At 44.9% G+C, this 20,533-nt stretch overlaps 2 protein-coding genes across 9 annotated transcripts in view; one reads left to right on the forward strand and one right to left on the reverse strand.

Moving 5' to 3' along the window:
- The window catches only part of FAM149B1 (family with sequence similarity 149 member B1), an 87,139-nt gene extending 69,596 nt beyond the window's left edge, over positions 1 to 17,543 (reverse strand). Inside the window, exons 1-6 of one of the 8 annotated variants that reach the window (XM_068257638.1) lie at positions 17,405 to 17,542; positions 10,390 to 10,474; positions 8,188 to 8,298; positions 7,151 to 7,274; positions 2,927 to 3,069; positions 1,682 to 1,801 (exon numbers count right to left, since the gene is read on the reverse strand). In XM_068257638.1, coding sequence (XP_068113739.1) covers positions 1,682 to 1,801; positions 2,927 to 3,069; positions 7,151 to 7,274; positions 8,188 to 8,298; positions 10,390 to 10,436 — 545 coding nt within the window. In that variant the 5' untranslated portion in view covers positions 10,437 to 10,474; positions 17,405 to 17,542. Of the gene's footprint in view, positions 1 to 1,681; positions 1,802 to 2,926; positions 3,070 to 7,150; positions 7,275 to 8,187; positions 8,299 to 10,389; positions 10,480 to 17,115; positions 17,211 to 17,275 lie in introns of those variants that run through there. The other 7 variants (XM_068257640.1, XM_068257641.1, XM_068257644.1 and 4 more) reach the window with 7 other exon arrangements.
- Positions 17,287 to 20,533, forward strand: part of ECD (ecdysoneless cell cycle regulator) — a 37,749-nt gene continuing 34,502 nt past the window's right edge. The window contains exons 1-2 of the mRNA XM_068257637.1: positions 17,287 to 17,686; positions 18,860 to 19,066. Of these exons, the coding sequence (XP_068113738.1) occupies positions 18,862 to 19,066 (205 nt within the window). The 5' untranslated portion in view covers positions 17,287 to 17,686; positions 18,860 to 18,861. The remainder of the gene's footprint in view (positions 17,687 to 18,859; positions 19,067 to 20,533) is intronic.

Raw genomic sequence — 20,533 nt, forward strand, 5'->3', positions numbered from 1 at the left:
ACCAAGAGACAAATCCCTATCTGATCAAATCTAACTAGAGAGACATCTGTCGGCTGCACATACACAGCAGGGCGATACCCAATCAGTTTCATGCTGAAATCAATCCAGAATCATCTGAGTCCAGCCCCCATGTGTTTTTATACATAACCTGTCCTGGTGCCCATCCATCTTCCACTCCACCATTTGCGCTTCACACGTCGCTGGCATTTAGCGCCCGTGACATCACACATGCGTCACACACTATATGCTGGTGGCATGTGAGCTACAAATGGAAGAGGAAAAAGCTGAAGACAGATGGGCACCATGCAGTGAACGACACAAGACAAGGAATGTATAAATGCACACATGGGGGCACATTTATACACTTGTGGGAACTGCGCCAGGAGATTTGCTGCGTTCATCACTCCCAGCACTTTACAAAGTATATAGTATGTCACTGACTGTCCTCTGATAAGCTCACAGTCTAATCCTACCGCAGTCAGTCTATTGTCCTACCATATTATTATTATTATTATATATGTATATAGCACTGACATCTTCAACAGTATTTTACAGAGTACATAGTCATGTCACTGACTGTCCTCAGAGGAGCTCACAGTCTAATCCTACCGTAGTCACAGTCTATTGTCCTACCATATTATTATTATATATGTATATAGCACTAACATCTTCAACAGTATTTTACAGAGTACATAGTCATGTCACTAACTGTCCTCAGAGGGGCTCACAATCTAATCCTACCATATTCATAGTCTAATGCTCTACCATATTATTATTATGTATTTCTATAGCACTGACATCTTCTGCAGCACTTTACAGAGTACATAGTCATGTCACTAACTGTCCTCAGAGGGGCTCACAATCTACTCCTACCTTAGTCACAGTCTAATGTCCTACCATATTATTTTTATTATGTATTTCTATAGCACTGACATATTCTGCAGCACTTTAAAGAGTACATAGTCATGTCACTGACTGTCCTCAGAGGAGCTCACAATCGAATCCTACCATAGTCATATTGTAATGTCTTACCATATTATTTTTATGTATTTATATAACACTGACATCTCCTGCAGCACTTTATAGAGTACATAGTCGTGTCACTGACTGTCCCCAGAGCAGCTCACAGTATAATTTCTACCATAGTTATAGTCTAATATTTTCATTATAGGATTGTTTGGGGGGAAACCAGTGGACTTACTAGTATGTTTTGAGGATGCAGAAGAATATGAAGTGTCTGAATGAAATCTGGGGGCACTTAGACCTGGCTACCTATACAGAGGGCACCTAGACCTGGCTACCTATACTGGGGGCACCTATACCTGCCTACTTAAAAACCCATAGCAACAAAAATACTTCAAGTGATCTTTACTACTGTTGATTACTGTATGCATGCCTAATGCAGTCCTATGGAGCAGCTCACTATATACACTGCCATGTAAAGAGGAACAATAACAATAAATGTACACTTTATACAAAAAAATTTAAAAATTTAAAAAAAAAATTTAAAAAAAAAAAAAGAAGGGGGGTTACTGCAGCCATGTATATAAGTGTATATGAGAGGAAGGCTTAATTACACTCCCAATACAAGAAACATTTCACCATAAAAGAACACTTCATGAGAGTTGGTATAAATACTGAATTGCCCATCAAATTCCATTCCATTACTGCCAGTACTTACTCAGTGGACTCTCTTCCATGGGTGGAGCTGTAAGTGGTGGGAGGAGCAGCTTCTGCAGGTTGACTGGAATACCAGCTGTACCCATCTTCAACTGGCACCACAGTCTGTCTGCCTTGTATTCTAAAATATGAACACCACAAGTAAACCTATATCAAATATATACTGTTTTGGCTCCAAGAACACCTTAGCTATCTATAGATAAACATTTCTACTTCAAAATAGACTGCATACTGTGTATACTGACGCTAACTGTAATATCTCTTCACTCTGCGGCTTTCCCAGGCTCATCTCTGTGCTTGACCTGTAGTGAAGCCTATTCATTGCTCTGTGCAGATAACTGTCTGTGCCCTGAAAGCAGGAGAGGCATACACTGGAACAGAATGCATAGCAAAGAGGAGACCCGATCTACAAACACCTAGCTAGGCAAGGGACGCAGTAACGTGCATCTCCAAGAATTACCGTATATATTCAAATATAAGCAGACTTTTTGGAACCAAAAAAGTGGCCCAGAATGAGGAGGGGGGGCGAGGAGGGGCAAGGGGGGGTTGTTTATGCTAGAGTCAGGTGTGCGGGACCCCATGTAGAGTGCGTGCATTGGAAGTGTGCTTGTATCTATAGTTAACTTTCCTCATTCCTGGCAGGCGGCCTCTTAACCTTACAGCTTTGTACTTGCCGACAGAGGTGCACTATGTCACAAAGCTCAAATCATTTCAAATTGGTTTCTTGAACATGACAATGAGTTCACTGTACTAAAATGGCTGCCACAGTCACCAGATCTCAACCCAATAGAGCATCTTTGGGATGTGATGGAACGGGAGCTTCGTGCCCTGGATGTGCATCCCACAAATCTCCATCAACTGCAAGATGCTATCCTATCAATATGGGCCACCATTTCTAAAGAATGCTTTCAGCACCTTGTTGAATCAATGCCACGTAGAATTAAGGCAGTTCTGAAGGCAAAAGGGGGTCAAACACCGTATTAGTATTATTATTAGTATAATTATGGGATCAAATTGCTCCTCCTCTGCTGGAAATAGGGTATGTATACTCTCCTTTTTGCACTTCAGTTCAACCCGAGTACAGGAGTAATGGCTGGGGGTGACCCATTTTTTTAATGTAATGGCCGTGACAAACTTATTTTAAAAGAAAGTCATCTCTGCTAATAAACATAAACTGCATTATTGAGCAGAACATAACTAAGTTATTTTAAGCACACATCGGTAAAAGTACACTAAAGGGAAGTACCGCAGATGTGGGAAAGCGGACATCCACTGATGACACTCCTCCTGTAGCCCCTCCACCAGGCTGCTGGCTTTCTGCTCATACAGCAATTCATCAATCTGCTTAAAAATCTTTTGCACCTGATGCGTTGCAGCCTGGTCAAACTCCTGCAAAGGACAAGATATTTCATTAAAGAATCCCATTTTAAATGATTAGAGGACACCAGAGGTGAAAATAAACCGATGAGATAAACAATTGCATCTATCTTTCTCCTCCTAAAAAAATGACCTTTTTTGGATATCTTACAGTTTTATTTTAGATTTAAATGCACTTTTTACATTTTTACAGTTTCATTGTCTCTGCTCAATGACACATTCATTGAAGTGTGTCAGAGCTATAAAAAATGTATGAACTATCAACCCTTTTTTAGCTTTCCTCTTTTTATTCTCTTGGCTCTCGGAAGCCATTTACTGCCAGGGAAGTTTTTATGGCTGTAATTCCTTACTGGTGAGGCTTATGCTATAGTCCGCCCCAGACAGAGGCTGTCACTTGCATGCCTGATGTTTAACTCTTGCAGGCAGAAAAAGAAAAAAGGGAACACAGCATAGTTATTTGTGTGCTTGGTACTGTACATACATATGTCTATCTCATCACGTCACCTCGTGTACCCTTTAATTAAAAATGTGCATAGATTATTTCCACTTGGACAGCCAGACTGTTAGTTTACATTTCCCATGCCATTCCCAATTATACTGTTTGTATTGCATTCTCTGTTGTTTATAGTAATTGTGAAAAGTAGAAACTAAAATGTTCCAAATTTGTTTACTTTGTAAACTCTGCGAGTGCATTTTTGTTTGCGCTTTCCGCATGCTTTTTTATTTTCTTATGTAGTTTCTCATTTTAATGTAACTCAAATTCACACGATATGTGGAAAAAAGCAAAATGTTGTCTGATCTTTCACAGCTGAATAATACACCAAACGAAAGGCGGGTGAATGAAAAAAAGGCTCCGATTCCTGAGTGGCCCATAGACTTGTGGCGGTAGGCATACGGGGCGAAACGCCCGCGATTCTTACAAGTGTGCTCCCTGCCTAATACAGACAAGTTGCTTATTCTGTTTACATAAATAATTAGATAAGATTCATATACATCCACAGCTTTAGAGTTTGTAAAAGTAAAATGTCATTTTTAAGTTAAATCTTGAATGGTTTAAATTAGGGAGCAGAAGCTGTGTGGATTATTTGCACAATAATTATGCTTCCATTCCCAGCCAGCAGAGGATTCCATACCAAAAAGCCATTGCTTCCTGGTGCCGGAAAATATACTTCATGAAGGTAAGCTAGTGGGATAGATTCATGAATGGGCCTCATTGAAAGGCTGTTTGCACCCCTGGCAATAATTCAATGATTTAAGTTTACCCTGAGCACAGAAAGGTGTGAATAATGCCCTCATTCATACTTAGTGGTCAAAACAGACTTATGCTTCTTACAGCGTTCCTTTCATCGTGAGAGCTGTCCTACCATGAACGACTGCAGTCAACAGGCAGCGTGACAAGACAGAAGCATACAAATTCCATTAAGTGCAGCAAAGACTTAAGGTGACCATACATCAGGAGACTTGGCAGACAATCGACCATCCAATTCAATTTTTATAATCAGATTGGATGAAAATTGGTGCCACCAAGAACATGCCCGATCGACGATGTGACCAATTTTGGGCAGAAATCGGTCACATATTGATCGGACATGCTGCAAGATGTGGGACCGACATGCGCGATCGGGTGGGCGACAATAACGACATGAGATACTGGGACGAGCAACAAACTTGACTGAACCTCCCAGCGCTGTGCACAGCTGTGGAGTCGGAGTAATTTTGGGTACCTAGATTCGGAGGTTTCATAAACTTAGGAGTCAGAGTTGGATGATTATTGTACCAAATCCATAGCCCTGCTAAGTATTAGACTAAGGAGTCGGAGCCATTATGGGTACCTGGAGTCAGAGTTGGATGATTATTGTACCAAATCCATAGCCCTGCTAAGTATTAGACTAAGGAGTCGGAGCCATTATGGGTACCTGGAGTCAGAGTTGGATGATTATTGTACCAAATCCATAGCCCTGCTAAGTATTAGACTAAGGAGTCGGAGCCATTATGGGTACCTGGAGTCAGAGTTGGAGGTTTCATAAACTGAGGAGTTGGATGATTTTTGTACCGACTCCACAGTCCTGGCGCTGTGCCGTCTAATATAAAATGTGTCTCCCCGGTGAGGTATACTTTACCCTTCCGTGTCCACCCCTTGCTCTGGGCTCCATCTCCATATACGCGCCCCACAGTTGCCATTGTAACATGGGCGCATGTGAAGTCAAACATGTACCCACATATATACACCAGCAACCACGTGGGGTGCTTGTATGCGGGCAGAGCCCGGAACCAGCGGCAGACAGGGATAAGTAAAGTATACTGCACCAGGAGGCACATTTTACATTGGCCTGACAGCTCAGAGGGCAAATGCGGCATCACAAGGCTGATTCCAGAGAGATTTCATGTTGAAATCGATTGGGAATTGGCCTGTGGTGTATGGGCAGGCAACAGATCTCTCTCCGCTCAGAGATCTGTCTTTTGGTCAATGTGCTTATACTTCGTCTGATGTATGGGCGCCTCAAGTCACTGAATTAGGTCTTTGTTCTTCGCATACCTTCATGGATTTATATTGTGTGCCCCTGTATAGGTGTTAATGTGCCCCCCTCCCCAGAATGGAATATGTGGCTATGCTCTGCAGCATTTGGGGTGCAATGGCAGGATTCCAGGTGTACCACAACTCCCTCTTCCAGTGCAGTGGAGTTGAGCATATGAGTTTTGTGACATTCCAACTCGAGATGATTGGGAAGGCCTTAGCAATACAAAAAAAATTGGCGAGGCCTTTAGTAAACCAGGCCCATAGTGCCAGCTCTGAGAAAAGAAAGAACTACAGCTGGTCAACGCTTTAATTTTAAGTTTTATGGTAATTGTATGCAAATGTATGTTTGCAATACAATTAAGTAGGTGAAGGTTTTAACTGTTTCAGTTGCAAGCTGCATATATTTACATAACATTTGCATCCACTCAAAATTTATCAGCATCTTATGGATCCTCTCTAGACTGAACCTCTGCCCCATCGACATTCATATTTCACAATAAAACTGTGACTGATACCTAGACAGGAAGTGTGAGAATCTCTCCCCCAGTGGGGCCGCAGACAGTACTAACAGCCTGATTGTTGTAACACTAATAACTCTATCCAAGTCTAAAAAAAAAAGTGGAATGGATATCATTTAAAATTACTGTACAAAGTAAAGTGACTTGTAACTCGAGGCGCTCATAAATAGGAAAGTAATTCAAATGCACTTAAAAAGAAGGTAGGTGTTGGCTTACCTTCAATAATGATTACTGTTCAATACATTCTAACAGTTTATTGAAAAATAAAGACAACACTTTTCGTGGCCTGGAGCCACTTCTTCAGGCCAATATATGAGTACATCTTATTTGGGCATCGGGCAGTTCGGCGCAGGGCGAGCTGAATGACTGCTCTCCCTGCTGCTGTCTAACTCCCAGGCAGCATTACACACTACTCCCCCTCCGAGTTGTCGCAACCTGGAGGGAGATGTAATTCGGGGTCTGGCAACCGATGGAGCCCCGAATTACTGTTACATGGGGCACACAGCATAGCACTGCTGCTATGACGACTCCCAGCTTCGGTGCACCGAAATAACCTGCTCCACAATACTCTATATGCCTTGCCAATAGCTGATATATGCTTGGAGCATCTTTTAGCTCCAAGCTTATATCAGTTATTGGCACTTGGAGCTTAAAGGCGCTCCAAACATATAACAGCTGTTGGCATATACTCACCTGAAAAAGTGGCTCCAGGCCACAAAAAGCATTGTGTGTCTTTTTCAATAAGCTTAAAATTCATTGGAAACTTATCATCATTGAAGGTAAGCCAACACCTACCTTCTTTTTAAGTGTTTTTTCCTTATTTTATAATTTATGAGCACCTCCAGGTACTGGTCGCTTGTGTTTTCTCCCTGCCCAGGGAGGTCAGAAATTTTAGATTTGACTGCTTTAAAAAATTTTGGAGAAGTGACCACATTGACAAATATTGTTCAACAAAAATACTACACCAGATTGGGCACCCGTTATCCCCATGTTTCCTTTTTTTTCTTCCACATAAAAGGCACACACAATAAGCCGAACAGGTAATCACAGCACTTACGTCAAAGCCCCAAGATATAACCGAGCTGTTGTCAGTGGACAGCCCGGCACAGCTGGGAAATTCTGACCATGATCTCTCCGGGTCATTTCTCTGCAGTCCTGAACTTCCTGGGACATCCGACTTACTGAAAAGAACAACATAGGAATCTATTACGTAACTGACCTGATGTTACAATCCACCTTGTAAACCACATCTGCATTCATTAGGTCTCATTCACACTACAGAACACATGCGCAAACGCAATTTCGTGCATGCGTTGCCATCGCATGGAATGCACATCTTGGTGCATTTAAGCGTAGACGTTGTCTGAACTTGTGCGTTTAAAGGTTCCCAGGCGCGTTACATCACAACGCATGGGAAAGCACAGCTGTGATGTAAATGGTCTATGGACCTTCATGTTGCCTTGTGGATCGTACACTATGTGCGGTGCATCAAAACTGACAGCGCAGCACATAGTGTGAATGAGCCCTTAAATATTGGCTTACCGCATGTACAAATCTTATGGTAATGAGAGAGAAAACTGTACTGTTCAGCATTCAATAACAACTAGTACTGCTGTCAGTCACCATATTCCCATACATAGCATTAATTAAAACCAGAAGGAAGTCGCTCACAGTTACAAAACAGATGGATGGAAAAAAATCCAAAGAGTAATGCAAATCATGATTCACCATTTTTAATGAATACGTTTCATAATGATGCACGATTCACACAGCCCACGGCAGAGTGTGCCAACTGGCATGTATATAATCAATTAAGACCGCAAATCACTGTTCTTCCTTAGTATCTGATTCTCCAAATCCTTGGCGAACCACATGACAATCTGCTTATTTCTACCCTTTACTACACAGTCAACCAAGAAAATGTATTTAAGGTTTGCCTTCTCGTCATGTCAATAAGCAATCAATAAATATTGCTTTATTTTGAGACTGAGAAATCAGGTCTTTTGCATTTCATAAATGGTCACATTTACAGCGTGCTGTTTTCTTGTAGCCCCAGATAAATATTTCTTTTTACTGTCAGTCAAACTTTTGTACCTTTCATGTTCACAAGCTGCTACATAGTGTTCACTGCCACGGGAGGTAGGTACAAATTCTACGATGTCTGGAGGAGGGTGACTCTCTGCTGACTTTGTTAGGGTCTGATTTCTGAAAACGTAAATTCATTTCAGAAGAATATGAAATGTAATAATAGAATAGACAGTCCCCTAAATAGAACAGACTCAACTTGTATTGGATACATACAAAGTTGTAAAAATATACAATACTGTTTTGTTATTGAAAAGCTTTGTTGTTACATGTTACAGTGTTGTGTAAACTGTTGTAAGCAGTTGAAAACACAAACTGCTTTCGGACTAAGCTAATTGAAATCTACGCCCTGTTTGGGAGCGGTATCTCTGCCAAAGAGTAGATTTCACTCACCGCTGCCATACACTCTTGCCACTACCACCAATCATTCACTCGCCGCAGCCCACTCACAGCCCACATAGCAAGTGGTCTAGGGCAACAAGTGAGTGGCAACAGTGGCGATTCCGTGTGGCATGTCGGCAAGCCCTGTTTTTTTGTACCAGCGGTCTCTGGTCCTTAAAGGACAACTGAAGTGAGAGTGATATGGAGGCTGCCATAGTTATTTCCTTTTAAACAATACCAGTTGCCTGGCAGCCCTGCTAATTTATTTAGCTGCAGCAATGTCTGAATAACACCTGTAATAAGCATGCAGCTAGCCTTTTCAGATCTGACAATAGTGTCAGAAACACCTGATCTGCTGTATGCTTGTTCAGGGGCTATAGCTAAATGTATTAGAGGCAGAGGATCAGCAGGGCTGCCAGGCAACTGGTATTGCTTAAAACAAAATAAATATGGCTGCCTCCATATACCTCTCACTTCAGTTGTCCTTTAAGAGGCTAGAGATCGCTGGTACTGAACTGGTTAAAATTACACTGAAAACAAAACAAAAACAAAAAAAACCACTTATACTATAAGTCCAGAGCTGTCCCAAAGTACCGTATTTTTCTCTTCATAGGACGCACAGAAAAAAATTGGGAGGGAAATATCTGTGCTTCCTATGAACCAAATATACAGTAGGGCCGGCACCAGGTCTCCATTCTCAAGCTAACTTCCGCCACTCCCCCCTCCCCACCACGCACTCACACAGTTAATAGTAATTCCACATATATTTACATGTTCAGCCCGCGCGCTCCTTCCTGCCCTTATTTCTTCATCTTCGCTGGCACTCGTTGCGTGACCCAGCGGCAGCATATTCATGCCATGAGGTCATGGAATGAACGACAGCGAGGATGAAAGGAGAAGTCAAAGTCTGGAAGGAGCATGCTGGCCAGACAAACGAGAAGGCTCTGCTGCCGCCATACTCTGCAAGGTCCACAGTGGGATCACTATTAATTTGTTGGGGGGTGGACACCTGACAGACCTGGAGGGAGACCTGACAACAGGTCTACCGCTCCTGAACATGTCCCTGCTGCCCTGCATGCTGAAGATGCAAATGGTTTAAAGTTTTTACCCCCTCTAAACCTAGATGCTTCTTATGATAAGGTGCGTCTTATGGAGAAAAAACTGGTAAATCATGTATCCACATTTTGCTATGTATAACTCAACTTACAAACAATCTCCTAGAACAGAACCTGTTTGTAAGTAGGGGACCGCCGATACATAAAGCCAGAAGATATTCAATTTTATACAGGGCAATTTCTGCCTATTTTAGTTCCCTAGGCAAGGCAATTTTTTGCATCCACCAATCTTGTTAATAAGATCATAGCCTACAAAAATTAGTTCTGGAGGCACCAGTAATAAAGAAATAGGTTATATACAGAACGTATGTTGCTTTTCCAAAATGAGGCTATAAACAGATACAAAATTTATAACCAGGCCAGATACCGCTCATCGCCCCAAACTCACTGAACCCTTCCTATTATGATTATAAGTGGTGTGTAGCTATGAGAGATGGTAACTGAGATGCAAATAATTCAGGGTTGATGCGGTGATTATACAACTTTAACGCAAATTTATGTAGCTTGGAAACTGACCAATTAAATTCTACCCCGACTTGATCTGATTGGTCCATTTGCAGCAATCCTTTACATACCACAATAACAAGAAAAAAAAATGTGTGTATTTAAACTAAGACACTTGCTAAGCAGAAACAATTAATGAGTACAGCAGACTTAGAAAAAGAAATCTTGAATGTAAAATAGCCATATCAATAATACAATACATAAGACTTACATTTGCAAACTTTGTGATACTTGTTTCCTTTTATATCTGGAAATCATTCTAGTACACAAGTCATTTATTCATGTCTCCGAGGTTCCTGTGCTTTGGAGAAATTTACGTTAGTTCATTGTACATAATTTACATTTTTTAGCATTTGTATTTTGTACATGGTTGCACATTGTACTAGTAAGGCAATTTTTAATAACATTATATAACTCCTGCATCAATAAATTACACTCCTTCCATTAGTTTCCTAGAGAATGCAGAAAACCCTGCCAACCTCACATCAAGTACAGTCCTACCCAAGAGCGCTTTTGCCCAATCCTGCCGTTAATAAAAAAATACTTCAGCTATTCTGCTGCAGGAAATATTCATGCATCTTCCATGACAGTCCACAAGTCAAATCCCAGAAGCAGAAACAAAACTTTTGGTCATTAGGAAGGGATCTTTAGTGACATTGATATGTTCTGTGAACGCAAAGCATTCCTCCCCATCAAGTGACCCTGCTTCATAAGGGTAGTGTGGTACGGAGCTGGATGTGGTGTCTGGTCCTTGCAGAATGCTGGCTGGGTAATGTACAGTAGAGACAGCCAATGAGGAGGATGATTATCTAGGAGCAATGTCACATGCTGCAATTTCCTTACAAGCCAACCATTTCACACGTAACCCCCTCTTTGCCATAAGGTCCCACAATATCAATCTCCTGGCTCAAGGTTCCATATTATGTTCCTTTATCTCACTCGCAGGGCATCACACAGTCAAATATTAACCTCATCACTGCCAGAGGGCTCAGTACTCGCAGGGTAACACACAGTCAAATATTAACCTTATCACTGCCAGAGGGCTCAGTACTCGCAGGGTAACACACAGTCAAATATTAACCTTATCACTGCCAGAGGGCTCAGTACTCGCAGGGTAACACACAAATATTAACCCTATCACTCAGGCTCGGACAGGCCCGGTGGGAGCTCGGGTTACTGCCTGGTAGGCCTCTTGCCCCTGGGGGCCCCAGTGCTGAGGAGGGGGGCACAGCGCCGGAAGGGGGAAAGTGGCACAGAGCGCCTGGGAGGGGGGGGGGAAGCCTCCTCCCTCCCTCCCTCACCTAGGGTCCCCTCCATGCTCCCCCCTCCAGAATTGCAGCCAGCCAGCAGCAGCGGGGAATGGCTTACCGAGAGCGATTGCTCTGCGTGCCGCTTGTTTGGACTGGTCTTCTGCACTGACACTGTCCAATCACGCTCCCACAGTATTTCCAGTGAGAGCGTGATTGGACAGTGCAGTGCAGGAGACCAGACCAGCAGCGGCACGCAGAGCTATCTGACACTCGGTAAGTGATTCCCGCTCGCTGCCACTGCTGGCTGCAAATTTGGAGGGGGGGAGCGCGGAAGGGGGGCTCCAGGTGAGAGGGGGAGGCTTCCCCCCCGCCGCTCTGTGCCCACTGCCCCCCTTCCAGGCTGGGGGCACTTAGACCTGGCTACATAACTGGGGACATCTATACACCTGCCTACCTAAACTGGGGGCACCTATAGACCTGCCTATATATTTCAAAATTTCTAGCGTACATGCGTATGTGAGCCCAAATTGGGGGGGGGGGGGGGGGGGGGCAGGCTAAAGCTTTCCTGGTGTGCCCTTAGTGTCCCAGTCCGACCCAGGCTCAGACAGGCCCGGCGGGAGCTCGGGTTTCTGCCCGGTAGGCCTCTTACTCCCGGGGGCCCTAGTGCTGAGAAGGAGGGGGCACAGCGCAGGAAGGGGGGGAAAGTGGAACAGAGCAGCAGGGAAGGGGGGAGGGAAGCATCCCTCCCTCACCTAGGGCCCCCCCTACCGCGCTCCCCCCTCCAGAATTGCAGCCAGCGGCAGCAGCGGGGAATAGCTTACCGAGAGTCAGATCGATAACTCTGCGTGCCGCTGGCTGGCTGACACTGTCCAATCACGCTCTCACAGTATTTCCTGTGAGAGCGTGATTGGACTGTGCAGTGCAGGAGACCAGACTAGCAGCAGCACGCAGAGCTATCTGACTCTCGGTAAGTGATTCCCGCTCGCTGCCGGCTGCAAATTTGGAGGGGGGAGCGTGGAAGGGCTCAAGGTGAGAGAGGCTCCCCCCCCTCCCCACTGCTCTGTGCCCACTGCCACCCCTTTCAGGCTGGGGGCACTTAGACCTGCCTACCTAACTGGGGACACTTATAGACCTGCCTACCTAAACTTGGGGGGGCCTACAAGGGAGGGGGTACTTCCTGTGACAGCGTGATTGGACAGTGCAGTGCAGGAGACCAGAACTGCAGCGGCACGCAGAGCTATCTGACTCTCGGTTAGTGATTCCCGCTCGCTGCCGCTGCCGGCTGCAAATTTGGAGGGGGGAGTGCGGAAGGGGGGTCTCCAGGTGAGAGGGGGAGGCTTCCCTCTGCCGCTCTGTGCCCACTGCCCCACTTTCCAGGCTGGGGGCACTTAGACCTGCCTACCTAACTGGGGACATCTATAGACCTGCCTACCTAAACTGGGGGCACCTATAGACCTGCCTACCTAACTGGGGACACTTATAGACATGCCTACCTAAACTGGAGACACCTGAAAGGGCGGGTTGGGTGGGATGTCCTGGGGGTATGTTGTATATCCAAATCCAAATCCAAAAAAGCTTTATTGGCAGGACCAAATACATTTAGCATTGCCAAAGCAAAACAAAACAAAACATTAACATGGGGGGGGGGGGGGGGAATAAGGGAAGGATAAAGGGGGTTGGGGTATATAGTCCATAGGTGTGTGGAGGATGTAAGGGACAGCATGGGGGACTGGGATATACAGTCCATAGGGGGATATTGGGGGGGGGAATACAGTCCATGTGGTATCATGTTCCTCTCAGTTGGTGGCAGGCTGTGACATATCGGGCAGCCATTTGCACGGTTGTTTCCTCCTCCCCCAGTAGGATGTAGAGTTTCCTCTCCTCATCTGTGGAGGTAAAATCCTGGATGTGGGCGGAGAGTCTCTGGAAGTGGGCGGTCCTCACAGGTGCATATTTGCTGCAGTGTAGCAGGAAGTGGGCCTCATCCTCCAAGACCTCCTGGTCGCATTGTCTGCACAGTCTCTCCTCCCGGGGCTTCCATGTCTGTCTGTGCCGCCCTGTCTCTATCTCCAAGCTGTGGGCACTCAGACGGTACAAACTCAAGACCTGTCTGTCTTTGTGGTGATGTAGCCTCCCCAGATATGGAGCCATTGTGTACTCCCTCTGTAGTGATTGATAGACAGCGAGTTTCTTGGAATTCTTTATGTCACTTCTCCATTCCTCTATGTATCGTTCCTTGCAGCTTTCTATAGTCTGTTTTATTTGGGCTTTTGTCAGCCTGTGTTGGTGGCCTTGGCTGGGCTGGCTGCTGATGCTTTGCTTGAGAGCATGTGGTATGGCCTCGCCCCCCTGGCTCAGTGAGGCTTTATGGTGGTAAGTGCTGGGTTTGCTGCTCTGTATATGCGCCCAGTATGAGAGTGCCCTCTGCTGGATAGTAAGCCATAGTGGGAACCTGCCTAGCTCTGCCCGGCAAGCTGAGTTTGAAGTGTTTCGATGGACATGGAGGAGATACTTGCAGAACTCTAGATGGAAGATTTCTGTTGGGCTGGAGTCCCATTTTGATTGGTCAGGGTAGGTGACCGGGCCCCATACCTCACTGCTATAGAGCAGGATTGGGGTGATGATGCTGTCGAATATCTTTGCCCACACTCTCACCGGTGGTTTTAGGTGGTAAAGCTGTCTTCTGATGGCATAAAATGTTCTGCAGGCTTTGTCTTTCAGGGCCTGTACTGCTGGTTTAAAGCTTCCTGATTGGTTGATCTCCAGCCCCAGGTAGGTGTAGCTGTTAGTGGACACCAGTGGGGAGCCATTTAATATAAATGAGGAGGTGGGGATTTTATTTCCATTCTTCCTCTGGAACACCATCACTTTTGTCTTCTTTGGGTTGATGGGCAGTGCCCATGTGGTACAGAAACTCTCCAATACTGACAGGCTGTCCTGTAGTCCTTTCTCTGTTGGGGAGAGCAGCACAAGGTCATCTGCATACAGCAGGAACTTCACCTCACGGTCATGCAGGAGGAGGCCTGGAGCTGGGGAGGATTCCAGGGCTACAGCCAGTTGGTTAATGTATATGTTAAAGAGTGTTGGGCTCAGACTGCAGCCCTGCCTGACTCCTCGACCCTGCTTGAAGAACGCACTTCTCTTCCCATCTACTTTCACACTGCCTTGGTTCCCAGTATATGAACTCTTGATGACATCATAGGTTCTACCTCCTATTCCGCTCTCTAGGAGTTTTAGGAAAAGGCCTGGGTGCCACACTGAGTCAAACGCCTTCTTAAAATCAACAAAGCAAGCGTGTATTTTGCCACGTGAGCTGTGGACATGGGTCTTGATGAGGCTGTGCAGTGTGTAGATGTGGTCGGTTGTGCGGTGGTTTGGCATGAACCCAGCTTGGCTTTTGCTGAGTACGTCCTGCTGTGTGAGGAAGGAGAGGATCCTCTTATTGATGATGCTGTTAAACAGTTTCCCCAGTGTGCTGCTGACACAGATTCCTCTGTAGTTTGCTGGATCATATCTGTCTTCATTCTTGTAGATGGGTGTTATGAGGCCTTCACTCCAGGCCTGAGGAAAGGAGCCCGCCCTCAGGATAAGGTTGAATAGTCTTGCGAGTGCCTCATGTATTTCCTGGGGGCTGTATTTGATCATCTCTGGCAGGATGCCATCGGTACCGCTAGCCTTCTTACATTTTATCAGCTTTGTTCTTTCTCTTATTTCCAGCACCGTGATTAATGTATCCAGAGGGTTTTGAAAGTCCTTGATTGTCTCCTCCATGTCCTTCAGTTTTGCGGCTATTTGTTTCTGCTCCAGGGTTTGGGCATTTTCTGGGATGTCTTTGTAGAGGTTCCTGAAGTAGTGGAGCCAGATGTGGCCATTTTGGATATGAAGAGGGCTTTTTTTAGGCTTTGCACCGATATGGTTCCAGGTCTCCCAGAATGAGTTGTCTTGGAGGGAGTCCTCCAGCTGTTGGAGTTTGTGGGAGATGTGGCTCTGTTTTTTCTGCCTGAGGGTGTCTTTGTATTGTCTCTGTAGGTGGTCATGGGTTTCCCTTAGGTCTCGGTTGTTGGGGTCTCTGTGTACAATTGTATGGTGCTGTACTTGTTTTGTTGTTTAAAATGGAAACTCAATAAAACGTATTTGTTAAAAAAAAAAAAAAAAAAAAAAAAAAAAAAAAAAATGGAGACACCTATAAACCTGGCTACATATACTGGGGACAGCTATACATCTTGCTACATATACTGGTGACCCCTATATACCTGCCTACCTAATCTGGGGACACCTATAGACCTGGCTACATCTACTGGGGACACCTATATACCTGCCTACCTATACTGAGGACACTTATAGACCTGCCTACCTAAACTGGGGACACCTACAGACCTGCATGCCAGGCCCTCCCTTTTTTGGGGAAATCTGCTGCCAATCTGATTGCATTTTGTGGGAAAATCTGCTGTCAATCTGATTGCATTTTGTGAGAAATCTGCTGCTAGATTTTTTTTTTTTGGGATGGGGGGGGGGGGGGTCACCCTCTACTATGTGGTCTGGAAAAAACATGGCCCTCCATGCCCGCGGAGTTGGACAGCACAGGACTACTTAATATTTTTATTTTGCGGCATTTGACTACTTGATGAATTATCATGAGGCATGTAACTACTTGATAATGTTATCTAAAATGTATCTGGTCGAACCCATCTCTGTGAATAACACCGCTACTTATTTTGTGTATTTTTTTGTTATTTTGTGTATTTTTAAGTCTGCCCATGACCCATCACGCACGCGCCACATGTGGACATCTCCCTGTTGGGGACTGTCCTCAGAAATGCTCACAATCTATTCCCTACCATGATCTAATGCCCTACCAAATTATATAGATAGATAGATAGATAGATAGATAGATAGATAGATAGATAGATAGATAGATAGATAGATAGATTTCTAGAGTACATGCATATGTGAGCCCAAATTGGGGGGGGGGCAGGCTAAAGCTTTCCTGGTGGGCCCTTAGTGTCCCAGTCTGACCCTGGGTGGGGCGGGGCACTTGCTGCCTATACAGCAGGGGTAATTCTGGCAACCTATACTAGGGGAGGAAGGGGGTGTCCCTCTGGCTGCCTATACAGCACAAGTGATTTTGGCAATCTATACTCAGTGGCAGGAGGGGGGTCATGCTCGCAGGGGTGATTCTGACAACCTACTCTCGGGAAAGTGGGGTCTTGGCTGTCTATAGTAAACACAAAGAAAGAAGAATCATCACTACAGGTCAGACTGGTAGCTCAGAAGCCTTAGGTGCATACCACTGTGCCTCCAGACACCAGATTCAATGTAAACCAGAAGGATAGAAGAACCTGGGCACCAGTTAGTTTGCTAGTCACCTATTGATTGGTTCCCGACACCCTCAAAATATACATGCAATAAATCCTGGGCTTACAGTGAAACACAGGAAAACCTGCTTCTTCAGAGCCTGATGGGTCAATTTGGCCAATTGATGGCATTGTTCTCCCCACTCACCCGTCTCTTATGTGATGCCACTTCTGTAGCCCTCAATTCCCCCCCCCCCCACCCCCCCCCCCCCCCCTTACAGCAACAAAACCCATCGCTAGGCACGTGTCTGTACAGCCTCAGCCCTGAAATGTCACCCGAGGGATCACGTCACGATACCCAATAGGCAACATGCATCTAGCTTGTGTACAGACCTTAATGCCTTTCCCTAGAACTACTAATTTTCATATTAATGCCACAAAATACTATGGAGGACCCAAAAACAGGAAGAGGAGATATTCCAGTGTAAACAAAGAAAGCAATATAAACCCCAAGTTTCTAACCACTTTCCAAACTATTTAACTGAAGACTAACCGAACAATGCACGCCTCTGAAACAAGGCTTAGAGCTCTTAATAGCGCAGCGAGTATAGTGTGAACAAGCGGGAGAGCAGAACTGACAACCGAAGGCAGAGCTGTCCAGTCTGGCAAGAAGCAATGTTACCCCCAGGCCAGGTCCCCATAGAGCGCTGCATGGCCTATTCCAGGTCTCCGCTTTGTTAGCGATGTTCCTATCAGCAGTCCGCAGCTGTCAGGCCGCCGTAAGGACGCTCCATAGTCGTCATGACAGTCGAATACGTCATACTAGGCGCCGCTCCCTGCTTCTGACACTACAGCGGCGCTGCCTGATTACTGCACGGAAACAAACGTAGCATGGAGTGCGCGTAGTTTGACAGACCGACCAGCCATTGCTTACAGAGAGGAGGAGGTTGAGACAGAGCCAAAGGTACAGACAGCAGGTGGAGGGTCTATGCATATAGCGCCTATTTAGCACTATTATTAGCTATTCAGCCCAAGGTTAGCACTATGCCTAACCTTCCCCTACCTATGCCTACACCGAAAACACCCACCCACCTCCCTCTAATAAGGCTACATACACACTTGAGATAAAAGTCTTTGGAAAAGGCAAGATCACAGACCAATTTTAACCCTTTCATTGTAGTATGAGAGCCATACTCTACACAGTCTATTCTATTGAGCTGAACTCCCCATCAGATAAAAATCTTTGCAAGATGCTGCACACAAAGATGCTGTACACTTGCAACAGATCAGTATCTTCAAAAGATCAATTCCTGAAAAAGATCCGTTCCTGCAAAATGCATTCATAGTCTATGATATCTGCAGATCTCATACACACCTTGTTTGATAGACATTCATCTGCATATCTGAAAATCCATCCTGGTGGATCTGATCTGCAGATGAATGTCTGTTAAACAAGGTGTGTATGAGATCTGCAGATATCATAGACTATTAATGCATTTTGCAAGAACGGAACTTTTTCAGGAATTGATGTTTTGCAGATACTGATCTGTTAAATGTGTACCGCATCTTTGTGTGCAGCATCTTGCAAAGATTTTTATCTGATGTGGAGTTCAGCTCAATAGAATAGACTGTGTAGAGTATGGCTCTCATACTACATGGAAGGGGGTAAAATTGGTCTGTGATCTTTCATTTTCCAAAGACTTTTATCTCAAGTGTGTATGTAGCCTAACACTTTCAGTGCTGACATGCTGTTCGGATACATCATAACCAAACCCCATGTGCCCGATTACTTACCCCAGCTGCTATCTGTGCTGTTAATCTCCGCTCTTTCCAATGAGGTTTCCTGCTGGGTCCCCTAAACTAGACTATGAGGAAACTATGAGCATTCGCTAACTGGGCATCTGTCCCTCCTCCACTATCTGCATTGTTATTGTGCTTGCTTCTGGCGCTTTCAACACTTAAGCTATAGCCAGGGCCCAAATTGTTCCCTGGGCACCACAATATTTACAAGTAAGATCTGCTTTGTCTGCTTCAAAGAGTGCTGTAAGTGATAGAAGTCTTGCTTTAGGAAAGCTATTATTAGTTTTCTGTATCTTATTCACTGACCATTGCATACATTTTCTTTTCTGTATTTTAGAAATGGATAAAGAGCGAAAACTGATGGTTGTAGAAGATTTTGTTGTGTATCACCTTTACCTGGTGCATGAAGAACAAAGCAACACTGAGAAGCACAGAGAAACCCTTCAGCAATACAATGAACAGATACTAGCAAGGCTGGCTCCTCTACTAGCTGACTACATCTGGCAAAATCAACCATTTAATCTAAAATTCAAATCCAGGAAAGGTAAATAATTCCCTCTTGGTCCATGATGGCACTTTGTGTTGTGTGTTTTGATATGTGTATTGATATAGGTTGTGCCATGCAGGTGTGCACCCAGACTTCTTCTGTTTTGCCACAACGTTTCCATATGAACTGACAAGGCTTGCATATTTTCACTTACAGTGTCACCTGCCCTGCAGTTTCACCAGACTAGGTCTAAATTCCAGGACAACTGCATAGATCCGTCCACCGTTTAGATTCACCTGCCTGTCGCCCATAAAAACTCAATCTAAAACCTGCAATTTATTTCCTAGTTGCGCAACAATCCTCTTCGTAGCTACATATATAAAAAAATAAAAAAAATGCTTGATCACCTTTTAATTAAGTCTATCACCGAACAACTACATAGATGGAGCAATCTCCCCTTAGGATTTATGGGAAGAGCTGCTCTGATCAAAATGATAAGTTTTGGCCGCTTACTATACCCTATGCAGACGCTGCCTCTACTTATCAAACATAAGGACGTTACAATTAGAGATGGGAAGTTCGGATCTTTTCAATGATCCGGATGATTCGAATCGGATCATTGAAGAGATCCGGATCTTTGATCCGAATCTCGGATCATTTTACTACCGGAAGCATTCGGGGGTGAAATGAACAGCAGGACAGGTCTGTGGACAGGAGAAGGGGAGGGGGGTGGACACAGAGAAGGGGAGAAGATGGACAGAGGGCAGGGAGTGGACAGAGAAGGGAGGAGGGACGAGCAGAGAGCAGAAATGTTTGCACATAATACCCACATGCTGAAGTCATATGCTTTACATATATTTCACCTATATGTTCATCTGTACACTTTGAAAGAAAAGGTCGCACAGTGAAAGAAAGCATTCCCAGAAGATAAGTGCAGCTGTTTAGTGCCGAGTGCAGGAGGATCATATAATTGCCCAGCAATCACAGTGCCTGCAAAGTTACTGAGCTGTGCTGAGCCAAAAGCTTCCAATGTGTTCACTGTGCAGCACTACAGAACAGCCAGCCTATAATGGGCAGCACGTTATAGCCAGTATGTGTGCTCTACACATATCTGGCAGTGGCACCCATGTCCCCTCTCTCTCATCTACCTGTCTCCCTGCAAGGCTGCCTCCCATCCAACAGAGCGATCCATCTCAGCTCTGCTTCCAAGACCCCGCTGCCCGCTGAGAGGGGGGCGTGTCGCTCCTGGCCCCGCCCCTTTTGCGATCCGAATCACTCATTTTGATGATTCGGATGATCGACTCATAAAATAGATTCGGATCAAAGATCCGAATCGTTCATGATCCGGACAACACTAGTTACAATATTAAAGGGGAACTGAAGAGGTATAGGGAGGCTGCCATGTTTATTTCCTTTTAATCAATACCAGTTGCCTGGCAGCCCTGCTGGTCTATTTCTCTCCAGTAGTATCTGAATAACACCAGAAACAAGCATGCAGCTAGTCTTGTCAGATCTGACTTTAAA

Source organism: Hyperolius riggenbachi, chromosome 10, assembly GCF_040937935.1.
Source record: "Hyperolius riggenbachi isolate aHypRig1 chromosome 10, aHypRig1.pri, whole genome shotgun sequence".
In the NCBI taxonomy this organism is placed as follows: Eukaryota; Metazoa; Chordata; class Amphibia; order Anura; family Hyperoliidae; genus Hyperolius; species Hyperolius riggenbachi.